We start from the raw sequence: 23674 nt of genomic DNA on the forward strand, positions 1-23674 counted from the left end.
TCATTGTTCAATCAGTTTTTGTTAAAGTTTCACTCCATCATAGTGGATCAATGTACATTTAGAAGCTTTTATAAGTCCAGAACTCAATGCTATATCAGTAGCGCCAGTCATCTCAGTGGCAAAAAATATGGTGAGGTCTACATATATGGGGAGATGGCTACTACATTGGCAGTCATATTAGTATCAGCTGATAAATGTCACTCTTTAATGTTATCCATATAGGTAAAATGAGCTGATATATTTAAGCTGATAAATGAAAGCCAAATTTGTAGTTGGCTTGCCTATTGCACTATACAGATAAATGAATGTGTCAGGTCAATCTTTTTCTATATTTTTACATTTTTAGATTTTCTACTTTATTCCGGGCCTATACTGTGTTTTTAAAATAACTCCGGGGTAAAAAAAAAAAGATCCTTTTTCCCGATGAGTCCAAATATAAATTAGCCATTATGTAGGTTATCTGCTTCAAAATAGAAATATAATTTTATTCTTAATTGTCTGTCTGCATGTATATGTTTTAGAAGTCTTTCGCAATAATTTTTTTTTAGCATCTTACACATTGAGCACTTAACATATTAAAATTTTGAATATTAAACTAAAACTACACATGGAAAAAAAAGAGAGAGAATAATGGACACATTTGTTAAGTATTTAAAACATAAATGTAAATATTTTGAAGTTAAAGCTGTTAGTCACGCATTTGAATTTTCATCATTGCTGGCACTTCCCTAACAAAGACCTTATTGAAAAGCTAAACAAATCATTGTTCCTTGACTTAAGATTTTTGTTTAACCCTGAAATGTATTTGTTTCTTTTCCTTATCAGTGTGCTATTACTTCCTGTTTTCACTAGTTATTCTCTTGCAGAGTCGCACGCACAGGGCCTCTGTACCACAGTATATTTTGCCTTTCCAGGAATTGTCAATATATAGACAACTTCCTAGATCCTGGATTTGTGATTTCCAGTCTTTTTTGTAACTGTCAGATATGGAAGCTGTGTTTACGTGTTAGAATAATCGCTTTTCCTCTTCTCTCTTTCCCTTGACTCCCCTTCCTGCTCAATCTGTCCTTCCTCTCAGTGGATGATCCAGGAGCCGCACAAAGTGGCCACCTTCTTCGGCTGCATTGGGAAGGATAAGTTTGGGAAGATCCTTAAGGAGAAGGCAGAGGAGGCCCACGTGGACGCCCACTACTACGAGCAAAGCCAAGAGCCCACAGGGACCTGCGCTGCCTGCATCACTGGCGACAACAGGTCAGCCACCCCTTTCCTCTAGGGAGGGCCCTTATCGCTTCCTCAGGATAGCACCCCCCGCACACACACACATTCACACACCCCACCTCACTATGCATTGGGACTCGCTGTTCCCTTGCCGGCTGTTCTGCTCTTTTCCGCCAGAGCTCTTGATTTATTTATTTGCCGGGGTTAGATCAGCACAGAGGTATTTTGATACACCGCATGACTTGGCCCTGAAGGGTGCTAGATTCCATGACTGAGCAGATATGTGAAACTGCTTGGGCCGAGTTACGTGCTACCTACACATTTGAGCGGAGCAGACTGATGTGTTTATTTAAGTGTCACTTACTATTTTTCTGCTTGCAAAGAAAATGCTATAGTAAGCATGGAGGCTTATTGACTAATCTGTAATCGTATGAACTCTGAGGATTTGTTCAAATGAGCACCAGGTTTAAAGTTCTGATGGACCACTGACATATTATTGGAGCTTGCCCAAATAATCTTTAACAAAAAAAGTTGTATCAGGAAAAAATAAAATCGGCACCTTGGATCTTAGGATTGAAAGTCTTAAGTAGTTTCATTATTTGGAATTTCTTTAAAAAACAATTCTGTAAATTTTATAAATGTATGATTATTTCTACACAACTAAAATACTTGCTTTTAACCCAAACGGATATAACAAATCGGAAGTCATTTTTATATTTAATTTATTTGAATTTAATTCTTTATTAATTAATTATTAAATGTTATTATACTTTCATTGTATTCAAGTTAATTGTTTAAAGTTCCATATTTTTGCAATTATAGTTCTTATACTATTTACGGTTTATTAATATTGTATACCTTTACATTTTTTTAAATTTGTGTGTGTGTGTGTGTGTGTGTATATATATATATATATATATATATATATATATATATATATATATATATATATATATATATATATATATATATATATATATATATATATATATATATATATATATATATATATATAAATAATTATAATGGACTATTCCTTTAATGAAAAAGCATTCATCAGCAGGGACACTGGTGTCAGTGACATCAGCTGAACAATAGATGCTCCTCTGAGGCAGTCGTGATCGTTCAGGTGGTGATCTGCATTTATTTTGCATGTTGTCAGCCATGCGATTGCCTTTTAATCAGAGCTGCTAACAAAACTATTGTATGTGTGTGTGTGTGTGTGTATGTAAGCAACCGCTCACAGGTGTGTCCTCTCTGAGCCAAGCTGTCAAAATGAGAGGCTTTACAGATCATCCTGGTCACTTTATTGTGGATTTATGCATGAGCTGTAACAGAATTGATGTTGAGTGAGTGTTTATGAAAGCAAATACTAACAGATAGTTTTCTCCAGGTATTATAGACCACCTTGGAGTACACATACTTATAGTCATATGATATGTGTTTAAAAGATCCCATGTAACCAGTGAAGATATGAAATTGGAGAAGGAGATTTATGAGGGCTGGTCTCTTTGTTTAGACTGTCATAGAGTTAGTGTGAGCGGGCTATGCATTAGAGACTGTTTGAAAGAGCAGCAGCTTGTAGAGCTGTCAGCCTTGGCCTTATGAGACTCTTCTCATTAGCACCTCACCTGTCAAAGCAGACCCTTTCATTACAGGGGACTCGCAGACCTGCAGCTCAAGGCCTGAAAGCGGTTTGATCAATATCTTCCTCCAAGCTTTCTCCCTCCAGCTACGCAGCGCACCTGTACTCAGATGCCAGATGAGAAACGGTGTTAAAAGGCCACTGATTTCAGACCAGTTTGAGGGAGGAGGGAGAGGTCACGGGTCTACAGCCTGCAGCGAGAGCTCTGCCCTTCCTCTTTCACTGCGAGCCGCTAATGATAGCGTGGAGGAGAGTCCGACACAATCTGTCTGGTCAGATCAGCGTGACTCTGCCACTCCAAATGCTTATTATGCCTTAATGGATTTGATTTTGATTAACATGGTGACATCGAGCCAGAGGGTGTCAGATCAGCATCTTGCATGTTCCTTTGTGGAAATTACAATCAGATGCTTTTTTTTTTTTTTCAATAGACGCTTGCTGTTTTATTAGATGTGGATACACATGGTAGAGATGAACAATATGTTGATGACACATTGGTTATCATCAGACTTTTGTTTTTAGTTAAAATACATCTTATTTTTAGTGCATTTAGTGATAAAAAAAAATGTTCACATAAAAAATATATATACAGTATATTAAATAAAAGCCATTCCTTTTAACATCATGCAACAATTCTGAAAATCTTTTATCACCGGTTCCAATAAATATTATGTTTTCAACATATTAAAATGATTTCTGAAGGATCGTGTGACACTGAAAACTGGAGTAACAATGCTGAAAATTCACACAAACAGAGATTAAAATAGCTGTTTTGCTGTCATCTACCACTCAAATAAAATCTTGAAGACACTAATAATTTAATAATACTATTAAGTGAAATCTTTAGCAAAGTTCAAAATGAATAATGAACATCACATTTCATAATATTGTGATGCTTATGTGAATTCTCTCTCTCTCTCTCTCTCTCTCTCTCTCTCTCTCTATATATATATATATATATATATATATATATATGTGTGTGTCTTTCTATCTATCTATCTATCTATCTATCTGTATATATGTATCTATTTATATATAATAATATTTCTGATTACATAATTTACATTTATATTCTCTTGAAGCCTTTTTAACAAGCATTCACCTGTTCATAAATTCTCCATGTCTGCCTTTTCTATCAAACCTCTTCCCTTTTCCTCCAAAAGTCATAACCGCAGGTTTATTGATTCTCATTTGTGGCCTGACTGTGCAGGGCGGTGTTTCTTCTCTAATGCTAGTGCTGCTCCGTTGTAACGGCTGGCCTGTTGGGACCGCATCCTCTCAGTAACAAGTGAATAATGAGAGTGGTTGTTTTTCAAAGTGGAATTAGTTGTTTTTGTTGATACGAGGACCACCGGGAGGTTAATGGAGAAACAGCAGTCCTGCTGGACGTTTGCAGTTCTCCTGCATTATTGATTTGTTTGTTCATTTATTTATGGGAAAGGTCTTGTAAGGCATTTGCACTTAAATAAAAAGAAGAGAAATAAAGAAAAAAGTGTGTTGATATTTAATTTTGGCAGAGCTGACGTTAAACAGCTGTTTAGAAAACCATCGTCCATATGTTAGCCGTATTCCGCCTACAGCGATTCGCAGAGGTACAGCAGCAGCACGTTTCACTCTGTGAAGGAGATACATCATTTACACAGTCACCCTGAAGATAAAGTCGGTTTCTCAACCACATTATGTGGTTTGTTTCATTTAAAGCCATTTAAGAGAAGGAAATGGGCACTGTTGTTATGAGAAATAGACTGTGCCTTTGGGTCATATAATGATGATAATTTAAAGATACAATTTATCTCCAAAACCTTCTGGAGAGAAATACATTTGTGAAAATTTTATGTTATGTATTCTTTATTATTTTCTTTTTATCTTGCTGGACCATTTGTCTTATTATTTCACACTACTACTCTTGAAATGTATAAGATATTGCACAATGTATAAAAATATTAAATATATTTATTTAAATGTTTTTAATTTATTGCAATTCTAAAATCTGGAAATTATATTTCCATAATGTAACACCATTAACATTCAGGCAAATATTTTGCTGGAAAATATAATTTTGACCCTAGTTTGTATTCTGACAGTGTAGTTTTGTGTTTTTGTTGTCTCTTAGGTCTCTTGTTGCGAATCTTGCAGCCGCTAACTGCTACAAGAAGGAGAAGCACCTCGATCTGGAGGAGAACTGGAAACTTGTTGAGAAAGCCCAAGTTTACTACATCGCTGTAAGTAGAAATGCCTCTCTTGGCACTTTTGCCTTTTTTTGCAGTTTGTCGCCACATGATGCGCAGTGCTAAAATTGAGTTTTTGAAGTTGCTGGCAGTTTGCTTATTCTTCTCTGAGCCAAACTCAGGAAAATCAGATTGCAGAGGGTGCAGCTTTTTTCCTCTTGATGAAAGATGAGAGATTTTGTTTGGATGTGTTTTTGTTTGCAATTGTGATCTAATGGTAGAAACACTGTCATCTAGAGTATGTAACTTCGTTTCCAATCCCTACACTGCCACGATGCATGAAATCCCGAAGGCCTGTGATTGGTACTACAAGGTACGTGTCGCTTCACTTTGACCTGTGAGATTCGAGAGCTTTGATCGACAGGTCAAGAAGGGATTGGGATGATTCACTCTGAAGGTCACCAACCGACCCTACTCTTTCATTTACATTAAGCCCTTAAAACAATGTTTGTCTAAGCTCTCATCCACTCTGCTAGTCAGCTGTGCTGGGTAATTCTGAGTACACACCATGAGAAGAGATAGATGCAAAAAGCCACTGCTCGTAATTACTGGTAATCAAGGTTGGTGTGAAACGAGCGACCCCATTACACTCCGACCTTATTGTTAATGAGCCATTACAAATGTGATTGGGATGGCTCTCCACGTGGGTCTGTACCTGCTGTAAGCTCCATTCATCGAGGGAAAGTCTGGCATCCGCACCGGCTCGGACATCATTTGTTGAATACCTGTATTGTAGGACTGTGATTAACCTCGAAGCACGAGTCAGTCTTTGAAGCTCAATTTGGCAGCCATTGTAACGTGACACTCTAATCAAATCATTTTTGTCCCTGATTAAACGTTTTTCATCACGCTGCCGTTTGGTGAATGGGAAGCTCGAGGCTATGCATGAATATTGAGGAGCCCTTGCGTGTTGACGGCCTTTGTGTTTTCAAACTTGGCTGAATAAGCCGACGTTCATGGGAAAGTGTCCTGATGACTCTGCCTCTTCATCGGCTTGTTGTCGCCGTCTCTTCTTTTCAGCAAGCTTGTTGCATAAGCGTGCAGTTGCACAAGGCTCTTCGCCGAACATCGAGATCCACATCAAGCTGTGTCCTTGGATGAATGGCTGTCCTCGATGGCGGTGAGAGAAAGCAAGCAAGCAAGCACATTCAAGAGTTTATTGAAAGTCTTGTCCCCATTTTGTCAGCCCAGGCTTTTCAGTAGTGCTTGTTTGACAGCGATCCTGAGGGATAGGTGATGGTTTCTGTTGTGTATACCCTGCTCGTTTTATCCGAGGCTCAAATTTCAGCTGAGATTGGAGAGCTGAGCATCCCAGCGGGCTGCCTTGTTTTTCTTCCACAGGTCCAAACCGAGCTGTGAACGCAGCTTCTCCAGGTGCACTGCAGGTCTCCGCTCCACAGACATGTTTAATGCATTTGGCCGAGCTGCACAGCCACTCCAGCCCCACATTTTTCTTGTTCTCGCTCTCTCACTTTCTGGCCAGAGGCGGGCCGGGGATGGTCCTGGAGTGTGAGAATTGATTATCCAGCCAGAGAAAGTTCATTACTGGAGTAGATCTTCTCCCACCTTAATGGTGGAGCGAACGTTTCTGAATTCTGCCCCTGGTCTAAGAGCGGTGAGCAAGTAGAGATGGACACCGTCCTTAAGGGAGCCAACTCAACTGCGACAGGAGCCCTGGCGGTTAAAGTCTCTATGGACTTCCTTTTTGTTCTACACGCACTTGTTTCTGAAGGGACTCCGGTGCTTGTTTTGGCTGGGCGTCAGATCTTGATTGTTTGAACTGAGAAACCGAAAACAAGCCAGTTGATCAAATAAACTGAGCACACTTGTTCGTAGTCCTGCTGGTTATCTAAGAGTCTCTGTATTCGACTGACGCAGGATTATGTAAGCGATTTCCTCTTCCATATAACCATCACAGGCTGTGGCACCAGCCAGTCTGTCCTTGTTATGCATTAAGCCACATCTGTCTCTTTCTCTCTCTCTGTCCGTCTCGCTCTTTCTCTGCTGACCTTAAGGTTTTGTTTTTTTTTTGTTTTTTTTTGCGTATCTCTTTCTTTACTTGCACAAGGAATCATATGTCTTAATAAAAACATAGATTTACTGATTAATTTTGATCGTTATTTAAACAGTTAGATATTGGGTCATAAAATCCTAAGATTGATCTTTTACTCTATGTACAGCATGACCAGTCAACTTTGATTGATAAACAAAAGACTCTTATGAGTCTCATAAATGATTCTTTAGTGAATCAAAATCATGCTAGGTCCATTTGAGTAATCTCATTGAGTTGAATCTTTCAGTAATAGAATCTGTCTGGTGCTCTGTTATCTTTCTACCATCTATTTATCATTGGATCATCTATCGATTATCTCTACCATGTTTATGTAGCTCTAATTGAATCAAATGGAGAATTGGTGAAGCAGAATGGAAACAGGAAATATATATTGATAACCGGCGCTGTAATTTATCCACATTTTGTGTCTTCTGCATATAAGCGATGAATTAAACCCCAATTCATTTAAAATGCAAATATGTTGGCTGGGTTTGTAGAGAGTTAGGCCGGATTTATCATTGGTGGCTGTGCAAATATGTAATTGCCATGTAATTGGCAAGAGTGTGAGCCCATCTGTGAGATCACAATACAGTGGTGGTCAATCCTCAGCTCATCCCCTTAGAGAGCTCTTACACTACACTGCTTCAGATCTGGTCTGATTCTCTCATAGCTCCCTTGACATTATGGGATAGCACATTGTGACAGCACCCCGGTCCACTGCCAGAATTCTTATCTGCTGTTTACGGAGTCATGGTCTTAGAATCGTACCGTATCATGGCATCAATCAGGACTACTCCATTTTCCACCTAAGCACCTCGCGGTAACCAGCTAGATTTACTCGTTTAATGGTAAACAAGGACATATTGTGAATCGCGAGTGCAAAGGTCTGCTCGATAGTCCTCGGCGGTGCATTTTGCTGAGATTGTTTTTTAAAGAGGGCTGAGTGGAGACCATCCAGTGCCATTTCCACTTAATGGACTGTGGCATGCTTCAGTGCAGTGATAAGGGAGGCCTCCTTGAGCGGTAATCTCCATTGACCTTGTGTTCAGAGTGGAAGACATCCCTGTGTGAACATGAATCCATGCAACACGCTCACTTTAACCTCAGGGATTGATTTTAATTTACCCTGATGGTGTTCTATTGAGAGGATAGATATGCATTTCCTGAAAGAAATACCAGTGCTTGCAAGGCATAAGAATAATAGTGGCACAGATTTAGGTCGAATGAAGTCTTAGGCTCTGCGTTCAACTTCTGCATAACTGAAATGCTGGATTACTGGCGGGTTCATGTTTTATTGACATTCAGGGCACAACATTTTATTAGTCAGTTGCAACTTAATCAACATCACCGCAAAGTAAAGGTTATTAAAATTAATTCTGAATATCTGCAAGGAGAGCACACCTAATCACATTATTCAGAATACAAATATGTGTATAACTATATATATATATATAACTATATATATATATATATATATATATATATATATATATATATATATTATGATGACATCATCGTTTATATATATATATATATATATATAATATTATTATTAATATATTAGTATACATTATGTAGTATGTTTAAACGTACAAATTATATCATTTTAAAAAAATGTAATTGAAAATTTTATGTATTTATATACTTTACATTGATATGTTAGTATATATTTCATAGAAACTATAAATATAAAAATTATATTACTATTGGTTTTTATAAAAGAAATCATGATTTATAAATATATTGGTATATTTTATAACTATTTTCTAATTGTACTAAATATTACATTTGTCATCCTTTTGATTAAAATAAAAAACAATTACAAGTAAGTTTAAAGAAAAAATAAAACAAATATAAAATAATGTTGATTTAAAACTCGCTAACAGGTTGAAATTTGGAATCATCTAAAAAAAATGCTGTTTGAATTCACGCTGTTGTTTCATTTTCAGACCACATTAATTGCAAAAGTTTAACATTTTACACTAACAAAACCCAAGCAGAGTATTTGGGGAATATCAATAGTGTGCCGCCTTGCAAGCTCTGTAAATATTAACAGCAGTACTCTCGATTGTTGTTCCCCTCGTTTCTTCTGCTCCCCTCCCTCTTTCCTCAGTTTCATTCATCTGTAAATCAGATTAGTGTGAGGTAGTTTGTGTGGTAAAGCACTGATTAATGATTCTTGCTGCTGTCTCCCAGTGCGCCCGCTACCGAAGGGTGCAGTTGGACGAGAGAAGAGTTAGTAGAAGCTCGGGCCGGGCAGCGCGCCGCTCTGCCACTGTGGCACGGCAGAGGACAGCACACAGGCACAACAGCCATTTTTTCACTAGAGAAGAGAAAGCAAGGAGGGGAGGGAAGGGAAGAGGAGGGAGGGGGAGAGAGAGGGGTGTTGAACTTGTGCCAAATGTTTGGTGGCAGGCTGTTGCTAGGAAATCAGAATCCTGAGGCAGAGTGTTCTTCAGTGAGCAGTAATGAGAGACAGGAACAGAGCTGCAAAAAACACACACCAAAAATGGAGCTGGATTTCAGAGACTGTGCACATTCACAGGGCTAGTTGTGCCCTGGATTGTCGGGTCACATTTTTGTCATGATATCTGTAACAATGTCAAATTGTGGTCAAAATGTCTATTAATGGGGTAGTCCACACACACAATTTTTTTTTTATTCTGTCATCATTTATTCACCTTTATTGTGAAGGGAGATATTTAGCACAATGTCTGAACTGCTCTTTTTTTCTCTATACAGTTTCATTGTATGATGTAAAGGGCAGCATGCACATTTTGCTAAATATCTATATCTTTTGTTTTCCATGCAAAAATAAGTCACACGGATCTGAGACAACATATCTGGCTGAGTAAATGTTCACAGGTGTTTAAATTTCAGGCATACTGTTCTTTTAAACCATCCTTTTCATCATAAGCATCAGAAGAATGATGTGTATCATACACGAACATTAACCTCAGCAATGTGAGTCATCTTTGCTCTTAGTTACATTTTTTTTAATAATATACTAATGAAAATCAAATGTAAGCATTTATATAGAGCCTTGAAATATATTATGTAATTATTTTAGAAATATTTTTTTTTAATTCAAATTAATTTTGATCACAGTCGTTTTCTCTTTTTATTTTTTTGAATAGTTTATTCATATTTACATTATGATAACTGCCAGTGGTGTTATTTTTAAATAAATCATTTAAAGGGCATTTTCATTAATTGAAATGAAATAATGCTGAAATTATATGAAGTATTACATGAAAAAACTTAGTAAATGATAATGCGTTTTTTTCTTCTTTTCTTTTTTTTATTATTATTATTGGCCTACTGTTCTTCCAAACCATCCTTCTTGTCATAAACAAAGCACAAATGTATTGTATATTACACCTGAGTATTAACCTCAGCATGTCATTCTTTTCTGCTCTGAGTGAACACAGAGTCTCTGAAGGCAATGACATACAACTGTTCTCTTAAAGAGACAGGAGCATTTAAAGGTGTGCACTTAGTCACGTTATGGGGGAGGGAGAAAATAGAAACAGTGGGTGTGGTGGAGTGTGAGAGAGATGAAGATAATTAAAAGCGGGACCCGGTGGGCCTCTGAGGCCCCAGCTGCAGATGGTTCTAGAGCAGCTCAGGGACATAAAAGAGGAGCTCTTGACACTTGCATGTGTGTGCCAGTTCCACTGAGTGGATGCTTCGTCCAGGGAGGATGTGGCTCTGCCGCTGAGTTAGCTGAGAAAGGAAGTGTCACCTGTGTAAAAAAACATAAAAATAAAACACTAATTCTCTGTCTGTTTTTTTTTCTCTAACACTATCTATAGCTCACTTTTCACATTGTGCATTTGCCTAGCGCAAGCTTTCAGACCTGTAAGTGCTCCGGTGCACACAAAGCAGGTTGAGCTACGTCTAAAATACTGTCAGCAGAGCAGGAGAGAGAGACCATTAACTGATACAGCAAGCAGTATGGCAGCCTACACCCTGAAGTGGCATTATTCTCTCTCTCTTTTTCTCCATCACCCTCTCTGCGCTTTTTTTTTATCCTCATCCTTTTTTCACCAATCAGACATCAGAGTTCCCTGGCAACAAAATTGGGCACTGGGATGGGGGTTGGTTGTATTTCATACTCATAATGACACCTCGTTCACAAGGGCTCAGCCGATGATTTCAGTGAGGTGACTCGCAATGCCATCCCTCCCACATAGATATCGCTGCTTTTTCTCAGACACACACACAGTCGCACTCAGGCAGACCTCCTGCTGACCTTGAGCTGAATCTGGCGTCAGCTGCCCACCAAACTGTATCCCCCACCCCGCTCCACTCCACACAGAAAGATCACACAATGCAAATCCAGCTAGTGAGGGACAGAAAATGACTGGCAGCCGCCCCATCACTGCAGGCTGGTCACTATGCTGGATTGCTCCAATGAAATTTAATTAGTGCTGCTTACTAGGGTTGTCACAATACCAGTATTTTAGTAGTCGATACTAGTAGCAGTGAAATTTCACTGTTCTCTTTGTTACCACAACAAGAAATGAATGTGCATAACCAAGCTTCATTTATTGAAATATTATTATAAAAATATTAACTAAAACATTTATATGTAGGCTTAAAGTATGATTACATTATATTCACCTAGCTGCATGTCTGGTGTAGGCTCACAAAGATGAATAATAAACATTCTTAATTTATTAAAGATAAATATTGAGATAAAAAAAATTGTGTAGCCTTAAGTATTCTATTTAGTTATTAGTTATTTTTATTTTATATTATTACATTTTATTTTTAATAAATTTAATTAATAATTTTAATTGTTTTCCCTCTTTTTGTCTGTTATTAAATCAATTTTTTCATAAATAATAACTAAACATAGAAAATGTATGTATAATATAATATAATTAGTGCTGTCAAATGATTAATTGCAATTAATCGCACCCTAAATAAAAGTTTTTGTTTACATATGTGTGTTGTATTTATGATGTGTATAAATACACACTCATACAGCATATATTTTGAAAATATTTACATATATTTATATTCATATAATTTATATTATATGTAAATATTTATTATATAAACATAAAAAATTTCCTTAATATATAAATTTAATGTGTGTGAATTTATATATACATAATAAATATACAAAGTACAAACACATTATGTAAATAAAAACTTTTACTTTGGATGTGATTAATCTCGATTAATGGTTTGACAGCAATAAAAAAAAAATATTTAAAGTCTGTCTTACGTGAATATTAATATAAATGTAATATCGGATCTATTCAAAATATTGGTGTGTTTTGACGAATAAAATGATGTTTGGTCATTTACAAGGCTACATTCCCTCTTCGTAAACCTTTTAAAGGAGAATTGTGAGGTCACTTCATGTTGATTTGAATTAGTGTTTGATTTGAGGTGGTTGCCACGCCTCTGTCTCCATGTTGCTGGATGTGGACACGCTTAAAGAGATCTGCCTTATTGTATGGGTGAGTCATGCTGTCAGTGAAATTGCTTGTTTAGCTTTTCTGTGGTCTGTGAATCTCATGCCTGTGCGAGCGTGATACGTTTCTGATACCCTAACAAGTCAAGCCACCATTATTTATATAGCGCTTAATACAGTACAGACGGCTTCAAAGCAGCTTCATAGTAATAAACAGGAAAATAACCGAATCAATGATGCAAACTTCATCAAATACAAGACAACACAGAGGAAGAATTTTGTGGCCCAGACTGCTGTATCGAGGGAGAGACCAGATTAATCACAAACCCTTGCTAAATGAATATATCAATTTCACCTAGTAATATTGTTGCACTTATAATCTGTTTACCATTTTATTATTTTTCGCTAATAGCAGTCAGTAATGGTGAGGTCCTACATGATGATAAGAGCCTAATTGTACAATTATACGCACGTTGCATCTTAACCATTAGCCTCGCTCCCCCCTTTTACCAATTCATTTATGAATGCATAGTGCAAACACAACAGAAGCCAGTTAGGTATTATTTGCCATGTGTCTAATTTGCAGCGAATCAGGAAGGCATTTGTGCTGGTTGGGGATAGAAGGCTGTTTACCCGGCGGAGACATGTTTGCAGTATAATTGAAGCATCATTAGCTGACGTGAGCGCACATGGGGTTGTGTGTTTTAAAGTGGTGTTATGGCATCTCCTTTGAAGACTTGTGATTGGATTTTTCACTTGATACATCTGTCTCTGTGCAGTACCATTTTAAAAAAAATTGGGTTTAATACTTTTATTCAGCATGGATGCAATAAATCGATCAAAAGTGACAGTAAAGTACTGTTGTTTTTGGCTGCCTGACAAAAACTGATGACATTTAGTCTAATTTTAGTCAATGAAAATTTTATTTTAGTCTCTTTTTAGTAATGCCATTCTATTTAACCCAGTCAGTATAATACAGGTACCTAGTGGTTTAGAAAAAACAAAATATTCTTTTAGCAAAACCCATTTCAAACAAGGTTATCTTATTATATTATTGTTACCTTATAGACTCAAGAATGCATCCATTCCAGACACTGAAGACTCTCCGATTTGAATTTACAACATTTATTTTACCAAACAAACATGTTAGAAGTACACGCACATAAATTTAAATGAAATAAAAAAAAAACTAATTAAATTTTAAGAAATAAAAAAAAATTTGCACCTTTTTCTCCCAGAGACGAACACCGGCTGGCTGGCCATCAGTCCCTTTCTCTGTATCAAGACTGATATATACTCGACGCGTCCGCAAGTTCGCTTGGGTGAGCGCGGAAAGTATGACGCCATCGCGGTTTTGCCGGAAATTTGCCGGAGTGCACTCAAACTCATTTTGTGTGGCGTTGTGCGCAGCATTTTTTTTTACTTTCCATATAGCTCTGCATCCGAACATGCTCTTCTGTGCCAGCGTTTGTGTGAAACAGAAGTTTAATGTGAAGTTCAACCTCCATCAGGAGCTTTTTGATGGAAAACGTTCATTTTTTTGGAGAAAAAATGTTTGCATAGTGTAACAATTAAAAGTCTATGATCACGGGAAGGAGGAGGCGGGAACCGGCGGACAATCAAAATGAAAGCTTTAATCATCAAAATAAAGACAAAACAGCACGTCAGCCCCTCACGGACGACTGACGCGCACAAATACAAAATAAAGTCCAGACATGGTCCTCTCTCGTCTGTCACTGTCATCGGTCCGGTTTTATATCCCTCCATCTCCTCCATGGGACTCGAGACCGGTGGGTCGAGCAGGTGTCGCTCATCTCCAATCACTCTACCGGCCTCGCTCCTGTTCCCACTTCTCTCGGCCCCGCCCCACTCGTCACACATTTTGTCCTTGTCCAAGGCTTCTTATTTGAAGTATGTTTTATTTTTATTGTATAAAATAGAATTAGAATTCATTTAGATATTAATTATACACTATATCCCTAAAGTTTATTTGTATTTGATGCGAAATACAGCTAATAGTTTAAGATTGTTTTAAGTTTGTACATAAAGTAATTATTAATTCATCAACTCATTCATCACAAGAATTGGATTGCCCATTCTGGCAAATGACTTCTCACTGATGATTCCCAACGGTTTTAGAGTACAGTTACTCCTCGTCACTCCCTTGTCGTTTCAAAGAATAGTGCAATGGCGAACAAGACCAGTATAAAAGCTTCGTCCATTTAAGAAGATGAGCTCTCAGTCAACATTGGCTCGCGGAGCCAGGCGAAATTATAAATCCCGCTTTACTTTGTTTGTTGTCGTCTTCTAAATAATGCCGCGAGTGGAGCTTGAGGAAGTGACGTCTGTTGAGTCTGCGTAGTACAACCTGATGCAGCCCCTGAAGTGAGAAACCGGAAACAGAAATACTGCAAAATAATAATGCGACTAAACGAGCTGAAATAACGGTATAACATTTTTTTTAATCTCGTTTTGGTCAACGGAAATGAAGAGACATTTTAGCGTAGTTTTTATTTTGTAAACCACTTTTAGTCTAGTTTTTATTAGTCAACAATATTGCATTATACAGTTTATTATAGTCATCGTCACTAGACCGGCATTTACATTGCGTCTCGGTTACGTCACGTGATAAAGGTTCGTTGACGACGATATGTAGTCATAATTTTTGTTGACGAAAGCAACACTACAGTAAAGACATTTATATTGTTACAAAAGATTTCTGTTTCTTGACCAAATAAACATTTTACAATGATTTCTGAAGGATCATGTAACACTGAAGACTGAAGTAGCATTGCCACCACTTTAAAATATATATGCTATTATTTTAAAATATATATTAGGATATAAACTATCAGAATTTGGGATCAGTAAGATTATTAGTTTTTTAATTGGGTCTCTTCTGCTCAAGTCTATATTTATTTGATGAAAAAAAATTCAAAACAAAGAAAAACAGTAATGATAAATATTACTGTGATTTCTAATGTCGGCTTTTCAGTGCTGAATTTTCATTTGACATTACGGTTGCACTTTATTTTACAGTACGTGTACTAACATGTACTTATAGTGTAATTACAGTGTATTTATCTAAGAAAGTTCTGGTAATACAAGGTAACAACGGGGGGTAGGGTTAGGTTTAGGGGTAGGTTCAGGGTTAGTACCTAGTTATTACATAGTTATTGTAATTACTGTAATAAGTACATAGTATGTACATGAGGAACAGGACTGTAAAATAAAGTGCTACCGACATTACTCCAGTCTTCAGTGTCCTATAAACACTGTCCTTTTAACTTTTTATTTGTAAAAGAATCCTGAAAAATGTATCACAGGTCACAAATAATATTAAGCAGCACAACTGTTTCCAACATTGATTATAAATCAGAATATTAGAATCATTTCTGGAGGATCATGTGACACTGAAGACTGGAGTAATGATGCTGAAAATTCAACTTTGCTTCACAGCAATAAATTATATTTTAAATTGCAATATTTCATAATTTTTTTTTCTTGCATAAACTTCTTTTAAAAACATTACAAATCTTAATTATCTCAAAATTAATAACTATGAATAATTATTAATAATAATATATTAGAATAATAATATAAATAATATATGTAGTATTTTACATATTAACATATATATGGATATATATACACATGTATATATATGTATGTATTAGATAATTATAATGGTAAACAATTAAGTCAATTAAAAATGTATAATATTTCCCATGTTATTGTGAAAGTGAACTGTATTATTGATCAAATAAATGCAGCCTTATTTCAAAAGATTAAAAATTATGCCCAAATCTGGTTTGAGTGATCAGATCAAAAAAACATTGTGTCTTTTTTTTAATTCTTTCATTGTTCTCCAATTAAGCCAGTTTTTAACTTTTAAATGAGCACCATAATTGACCCTTTCATGAGTATGTTTTACAGGTGAGGCCGGCAGGTTCCAGAACATTTGCAAGGACATTTCAGAAAAGCAAGTGCTCTCCAAAAGTTCCAGTAAATGCACATACTCAGAGGAACGGCACTCGAGCACAGTCGATGCCTCTAAAGTGTACACACACTCTCACGCTCATTGCCGTAAACCTCCTTCAAACACAATCCTTTCCTGTCGCTGAATAGGACTCGAAACGATCAAAGCCACGTGGAGTTGCGTGTTAGATGAACATTTGATCTGACCGAGTGCTCTCCACGGCCAATGTAAACCCCTCTTCCTGCTTGCCCCCGGGGAGGAAGCGACCAGCTGAGAGGTCAGGCTAATATTTAGAGATGATAAGTGGATACCGCTGGAGGTCTCCAGGCCTCTTGTTAAGGGTTAGTTACCCAGCTCTGAGAAACCCCTCCTTCACGCCACCTCAGACATGGGATAGCTGCTCTGCCAGACACTCCAGCTGAAACATTCATGTGCCGCAGCCGTGAAATTGCCACGAGTAGATGAAGTGCGGAGACACCCGAGTTGCAGCTGATTGTTTTTTAATGCGCTGAGCATTGAGACTCGCGCATTACTACACAGATCCGAGTATGAGAAGGGGATGAGTTCTCCGATATGACAGGATCAATAAAATATCACAGAGTGTTAAATACTGTATCAAATACATGCTGAGATCTAGCTGAATGAGGCAGGCGTTTCGAAACACGGTGAATGATTCAGACACCAAATGACATTGAATACATTTCGTTCTATTGACCTCATTCTGGAGTTTGTTTAGAATCCTTCCCCTTGGGTCGATCGCAGATGTAAGGCTACCTCAGAATAATGCCCTGAACTTCTCTCCACCCGTGTTCGTACGGCTAAAGGCGCAGTCTGTGGTATGCTTAATATAGTCTTTTACTAAGATTTATAAGCACTTTTGGGGCCCCAATGAGAAGAGATGAAGTTTCCTTCAAAGCCACAATTCACCTGGTTGTTTATTAGCGGTGGCGGTTGGGTTGGCTGATCCCAGCTATGTGTGTGAGAAGAGTTAGAGTAACACTGTGCAGATGTTTGGGCATGGAGCAGATGTCAAGAACGGGGGTTTGGGGAAGGAGGGATTCACACTTCTCTCAGAGCGATTGTTCGTTTTACATCACCTGCAATTGTTGATGGGTAATGATGTGCACGTTTACGCAAATCCCTTCTTCTGTGCGTATCTACAGCTCCAATGTGGACCCGCTTGCATCTAGCTTAAGCACTGAGATTTTTCCAAAAAGCAAAGGAGGTTGTAGGTTATTTTTTTCTCTTGTACACTAGAGCACATATTTATTTTGCCCTCCTTTTTCACTTTCTGAGAGTCAGCGCTGGTGTGCAGTGAACTGGTGTGGGTGAGCGTATGTTGGCACGTATACTGAACACCTGAATATCCTTCTACCTTTTGTGTTTGGCTTTGTAAATACAATTTCTAGTCCTATAAAATGTTTTTGTGAGACATGTTTGATAGCATGCTCGGTGAAACATGAAATGTCCTAGCCCTGAATTATGATTTTTTTTTTCGTTTGCTTTTCTCTTGACTATGATTTTAACAAGCAGTATCTTATTTATTTGTATATTGTTTTCGATTCAAGCTGTGTTTTTGGCTGTAACCTGGCTCACCTGGCTGGGGCCCATCATACAGCCTCCAGGGCTGAAAGAGGCAGCAGTAATGCAGCTGTACTCCCACACACACCCTCCCTCCTAGAAACAAGACGTGCTCCATCCATAAGCCTCTTGGCTGGATGCTGTGGTCATGTTTAGGACATGTAGGATATGCTAGAGCAGAGCATGTATGGGTCGTAGGACCTTCATTCATATCTTTAACCTCTGTTAAACATTTAAAACAAAAACCTGATAGAAGATGATTCAGTCTGACTGTATTTGAGTGTTTCTTCAACTTTGGTCACTTTAATGTCCTAGAGGTTTGTTTAAAAAATGAAGGTCACATTAAAACTGTCTTGGAAATGTTTTCCCATCGTCATAATTTTTTTTGCTATTTTTCAAATGACCATTATGTAGAGATTTTATGATTTGAAACTTCTACCAAACCCAATCATACACCATGAAAATCCATCATACAAATGGAGTTTATTAAATCAAAATTTTTAAATATATTATTTAAAAAAATGGCTGGCACAATTGGAAATGACATTTAATGAATGTCGAAGCTTTTTTGGAATGAAACTGTATATCTTATTATGCCTACATTGGACACCTTTATGCATTTTTGTACCCTACATTACCATTATTTAATATTTTCACACTTTGTTGAATTTTTCATGATAATAATAACACTGAACAATTGTTCAAAACGTTTTCTTTCTTTAGAAATAAGTATACAAAGAATGAGATGTGATGTAGTAGGCAGTAAATAGAGAAATCATTGTAATTATTACCTGTGAATCTTTAGTTGAGTATGCAAAGATTATCCTTAAAAACACAGAGGTCAGATATTTCATTCAAAAAATTTTTAAAATGATATTTCACCAAGATGCCATTGAACACAATACATTTGCATGTACTGTATGCATTTGGCAGACGATTTTATCCAAAGCGATTTACAGTACATTCAGGCTATATATATATATATATATATATATATATATATATATATATATATATATATATATATATATATATATATATATATATATATATATACAGTACAGACCAAAAGTTTGGAAACACCTTCTCATTCGAAGAGTTTTCTTTATTTTCATGACTATGAAAATATATTGATATATATATTATCAGTATGTGTGTTCCATTGGAATTTAACCCACAATCTTTTGTGCTGTTAACACCATGCTCTACCACTGAGCCACAGGAACATTGCAATACACGATATGAGATGCGGTGGGAATTTTCAGGACAGTAATGCAGAATTTTTGTTAGTAGGCAAATGAAACTAGAGAGACTGAAAAGTTGTGTTCTTTATTATCTAAAGGTCAAAATGTCCATAGTTTAAGAAACTCCCTTATATTCTAATAGCAAGCCCTACAGTATTCACCCTAGATCAGGACCTCTTAGCATCATAAGACCGTCTTGTGCCTATTTATGGAGCCACTGACAAGAAACTATTAAAAGAGCTATTAGCCTGTGACATAACAAGGTGACGTCGTGGAGTGCTCTGAGATGGGCTCATCATCTGTGGTTTGCTGGAAGATGTGAGTCACCGAACAGGAAGAGCAAAAATGGGATGAAATGAGGAAGTGGGTGAATAAGTCGATCTGAAAGAACAAGATTCCCGCTCCGGTCAGTATCTCAAATGTCAGCCGTTTCCATTAAGGGATTCAACAGATCATCATTCATGAGAGCAGGGGGCTGCTATTGAGTTAAATCACATATCTTAGAAATAACATTACATAGGCGTTTTCTCTTAGTTAAGCATATTGTTCCCCAGTGTATTCATGGGTGTGTTTAATTCCATGACTATACACATTTATTGTATAGAAATTGAATTCTATTAATAAATTAGCACTTTCCTACTTTTCACACAGAAATACTAATGAGCGCTTAGAATAACCCATAACAATCGTGGAGGCGTGGAGCTTTTATTAGGCCTGTTAATGGTAAGTGCTGAATTCCCTACAGTTCTGGGTGCTGTGGCTGGCTTTGGAGTTTCCAGCGCTCCGCTGTATGAATATTCAAATAGCTCCATTAATGAGAACAGAGCTGGATCAAGGCTGCGGGCTCCGCGATACGCTTCAATATGAGTTTGAAGCAGCGCAGCTGGTGGGTATACGCACATCAGGATGTGATGCGGGGGCATTTCTGCCCTGGGATCTTTCTCAGAAAGAAGTCTTTTCTTCTTTTTCCTTCCCCTTTTTTGATTTTTTAATAACACTGTATGTTTGAAATGGGTCTGATTCAAGGCGAAAAACACAAATGTGTTGTCAATAAAAGAGCTTGAAATGGCGCAGAATTCTCAGATCAGCTTGAGTTAATTAGCGGCGCTTTAACGAGTCATTTTACAAGAAATTATGAGGCAACAGATTTCTGAAATGTCACAAAGGGCAAGCTTTTAAATGGTGAAGTGTAGTGCACATAATAAACACTGCAGTTTAAAATGTATTTTCTAATGTTTTTTAAAGTGTTTTATGTTCACCAAGGCTGCATTTATTTGATAAAAATACAATAACAGTAATGAAAACAGAAATATTGTGAAATATTAACATTTAAAATAACTGTTGTGTAATTTAATATATTTTACATGTAATTTATTCTTGTGATGGCATAGCTGAATTTCAGCATCATTACTCCAGTCTTTGGTGTCACATGACCCTTTACACATCATTCTCATATGCTGATTTGCTTTCAAGAAACACTTCTTATCATCACAGTTGAAGCATCCGGTTCATTTTTTTGTGGATACTGTGAACAAATATTTTTTATTATTATTTTTAGGATTTGATGAATAAAATATTCAAAAGAACAACATTTACTTGAAATGCAAATCATTTGCAACATTGTAAATGTCTTTACTCTCACTTTTTGTCAATTTATTGTACCCTCGCTGAATAAAACTCAAAGAAATTTCACTGATTGAACATTTAGAACAGTTCTGTATATTATAAATATATTCTGCCACACAGTAGATCATGAAGTGTATATAAAATCTCCTACAAACCAGTGAATTATTTGAATGGTCTTTTAATTATTAACCTCTTTCAATGCTAGATAGTTAGAGATGCATTTACATTTCTCCTTGCATACTATATATGCAAGTTATTTTATAATTATTATATTTTTTTGTTTTGCACTTGTATTTTTGAAAGCCACCCAAATAAGTCAAGAAAGTAATAGTTTTTCCATCCGTAATAACTAGCAAATCCCCCCCCCCACACCATTTTTTCTACACTTACACACACACACACAAACGGCAGTCCTGTCTTCTCTTCTGTGGGGGTCTTATCTTTTGGGCTCAGGAAGTAGTTTGAATTAACAGGCTGGCTTTGAAGCCATCAGGCAAGGTTAACCCCACAAGTATTTCCTGTTATGGCATCGCTCTTAATCCATGAAACCAGATTTCTCATCTGTAAAGTAGATAATGTGTCTGGAAAGGCAAAAACATTTACTGTGGGTTATCATGATTAAGCAGCTTAGCCGCGACACATAGCGCTGGGGAATAGCAGCAGGAGACGGCTCCTTTCTCTCCCTCAGAAAATATCACTACTGGATTGATGCAGTGAGCCTCTCTCGAAAAACAATCAATTTCTGCCCCCGTAATAAATGGCCTGTTTGTTTGGATTCATGGCGGAGTGGAACGAGGGAATTTTCTTTCCTCCCCATCATGTCATACTCGGTTAATGAGCCGACTGCGCGCCTGACATTATTGACTGATAAATAACGCAGGAAATTACTTTTGATTCCATTTGTATTCACATATCACAGCGTTCCAATTAATCAGCAGCAATTTCTACTTCAGCATTACCTTTTATAAATGTATTCAATTTCATGGCAAATCACAGATGCTACAGCTTATTAAACCCCTCTTGATCTCACGCTAACCTTAATGTAACATGCACGCGCTCTGCATCGCAGAGGCCTAATAACACCGTGGCAACTGCAGGCTTCTTCTAACACATTATTTCACATGTTTCGAAACCACAGACCATGTTAGCACAGTAATAAACACCGCCCAGCCCTGTGCTGTCCTGCTCGCATCTAAACCTACACGGCTTTGCACACTGTCAGCCAGGATGTGGTCAACTAACAGCTTACCGTGTTTGCCTTCTGAAAACGATGCTTGTTCGAGTTACAAATAGTTTCACTCACGCCACCGTAGGTTTGATGCACTTTACTGTAAATACTCAGACACTCGGGCCATATGATTTCTAAACGGCAGGGTCATTCAAAAAAAAAAAATGTCCATCTTGCAAAATATGTTGCTTTGATTTCAATTTTGTCTTCGTCCTTAAAAGTGGATTGTTGAGTTGAGGGCAATATTACAAAATAATGTATGACTATATTTTATATCAGTTTTATGATGTTGCACTTTCTCTAAACAACATATATTCATAAGATATAAATTGATCATTTAAAACTAAATTGATCATTTAATGGGAATTGTTACTTATTATTATTATTACTATTATTTTAAACTAATTATTTTTCAGCATGGTGAGGAAAATCACTTTGAACTTTGACTTTGGAAGTACTTTTCTGTATGGTTTCTAACATAAGTAATAGCAATGTCAAAGTGTTTTCTTTCTAAAATGTTTAATTTATATTTATATTTATATATATATATATATATATATATATATATATATATATGTGTGTGTGTGTGTGTGTGTGTATATATAATGTTTAATTTATATTACAAAATAAAATATTATTATTATTATTATTATTATTATTATTATTATTATTAATTTAGTTTTTTTTGTTACTTAACCTTGGAAAACCAAAATATTAAATTAAATAATAAACCATATAAAGACAATTAATCTGACACTTTAAATAAAAATGCAGCAATATAGACTACATAGAGATCATTTAAACAATTTAATATTTTTTTTCTGACTGTTAAATAATGCTATTTTATATGGCATTTCTTGACATTTCTTGTTTCTTCTGAAAGGTCATGGATGTGATTGTCACCATATTGTGGGAATGACTCACCTGTTGCACTGCTGTGAGTGTAAATGCCTGCTGTTTCTCAGATGAGTTAGGATCCACTCTCTCAACCAGTGACGAGGATCCCCACTCATGTCCTACTCCTACGAGGGCAAGCTGGGGCCTTCATTTAAGAAAAGCAGGGAGGGTTTTTCATGTATGTCTCATCCCCACCAATTTGGCCCTCTCCTGCCCTCCCCCTCTTTTTCCTGGTAAAAAGCATAGCCATCATGGGATTCAGGCTCCAATTAGTAACCCTTTGAGTGGAGGAGTCTAAACCAGGCAGATGTACTTGTGCAGATGAATGAAGGGGGAAGCGGATGTATGTGCTTGTACTACGAGTCAGGGCTGTTAAATTGGCTCTGATGATTTCCATTTTGTGGCACAATTAGATTAGAGGAAGGAATCGCACGCTGATCAGTGGCTCTGAAATCAGTATGACACTTCTTTGATGAACCCTTCAGTGTTAAGAGAGGAGATGATGTGACAGAGAGAGAGAGAGAGAGAGAGAGAGAAGCCCTGT

At 36.9% G+C, this 23674-nt stretch overlaps 1 protein-coding gene across 3 annotated transcripts in view; it reads left to right on the plus strand.

Moving 5' to 3' along the window:
• Positions 1–23674, plus strand: part of adka (adenosine kinase a) — a 158125-nt gene that overhangs the window by 79976 nt on the left and 54475 nt on the right. For all 3 annotated transcript variants that reach the window (XM_052572824.1, XM_052572825.1, XM_052572826.1), the window contains exons 5-6: positions 1079–1251; positions 4977–5085. In XM_052572824.1, the coding sequence (XP_052428784.1) occupies positions 1079–1251; positions 4977–5085 (282 nt within the window). The remainder of the gene's footprint in view (positions 1–1078; positions 1252–4976; positions 5086–23674) is intronic.

The sequence above is a fragment of the Carassius gibelio genome, chromosome B13 (assembly GCF_023724105.1).
Source record: "Carassius gibelio isolate Cgi1373 ecotype wild population from Czech Republic chromosome B13, carGib1.2-hapl.c, whole genome shotgun sequence".
Lineage (NCBI taxonomy): Eukaryota > Metazoa > Chordata > Actinopteri > Cypriniformes > Cyprinidae > Carassius > Carassius gibelio.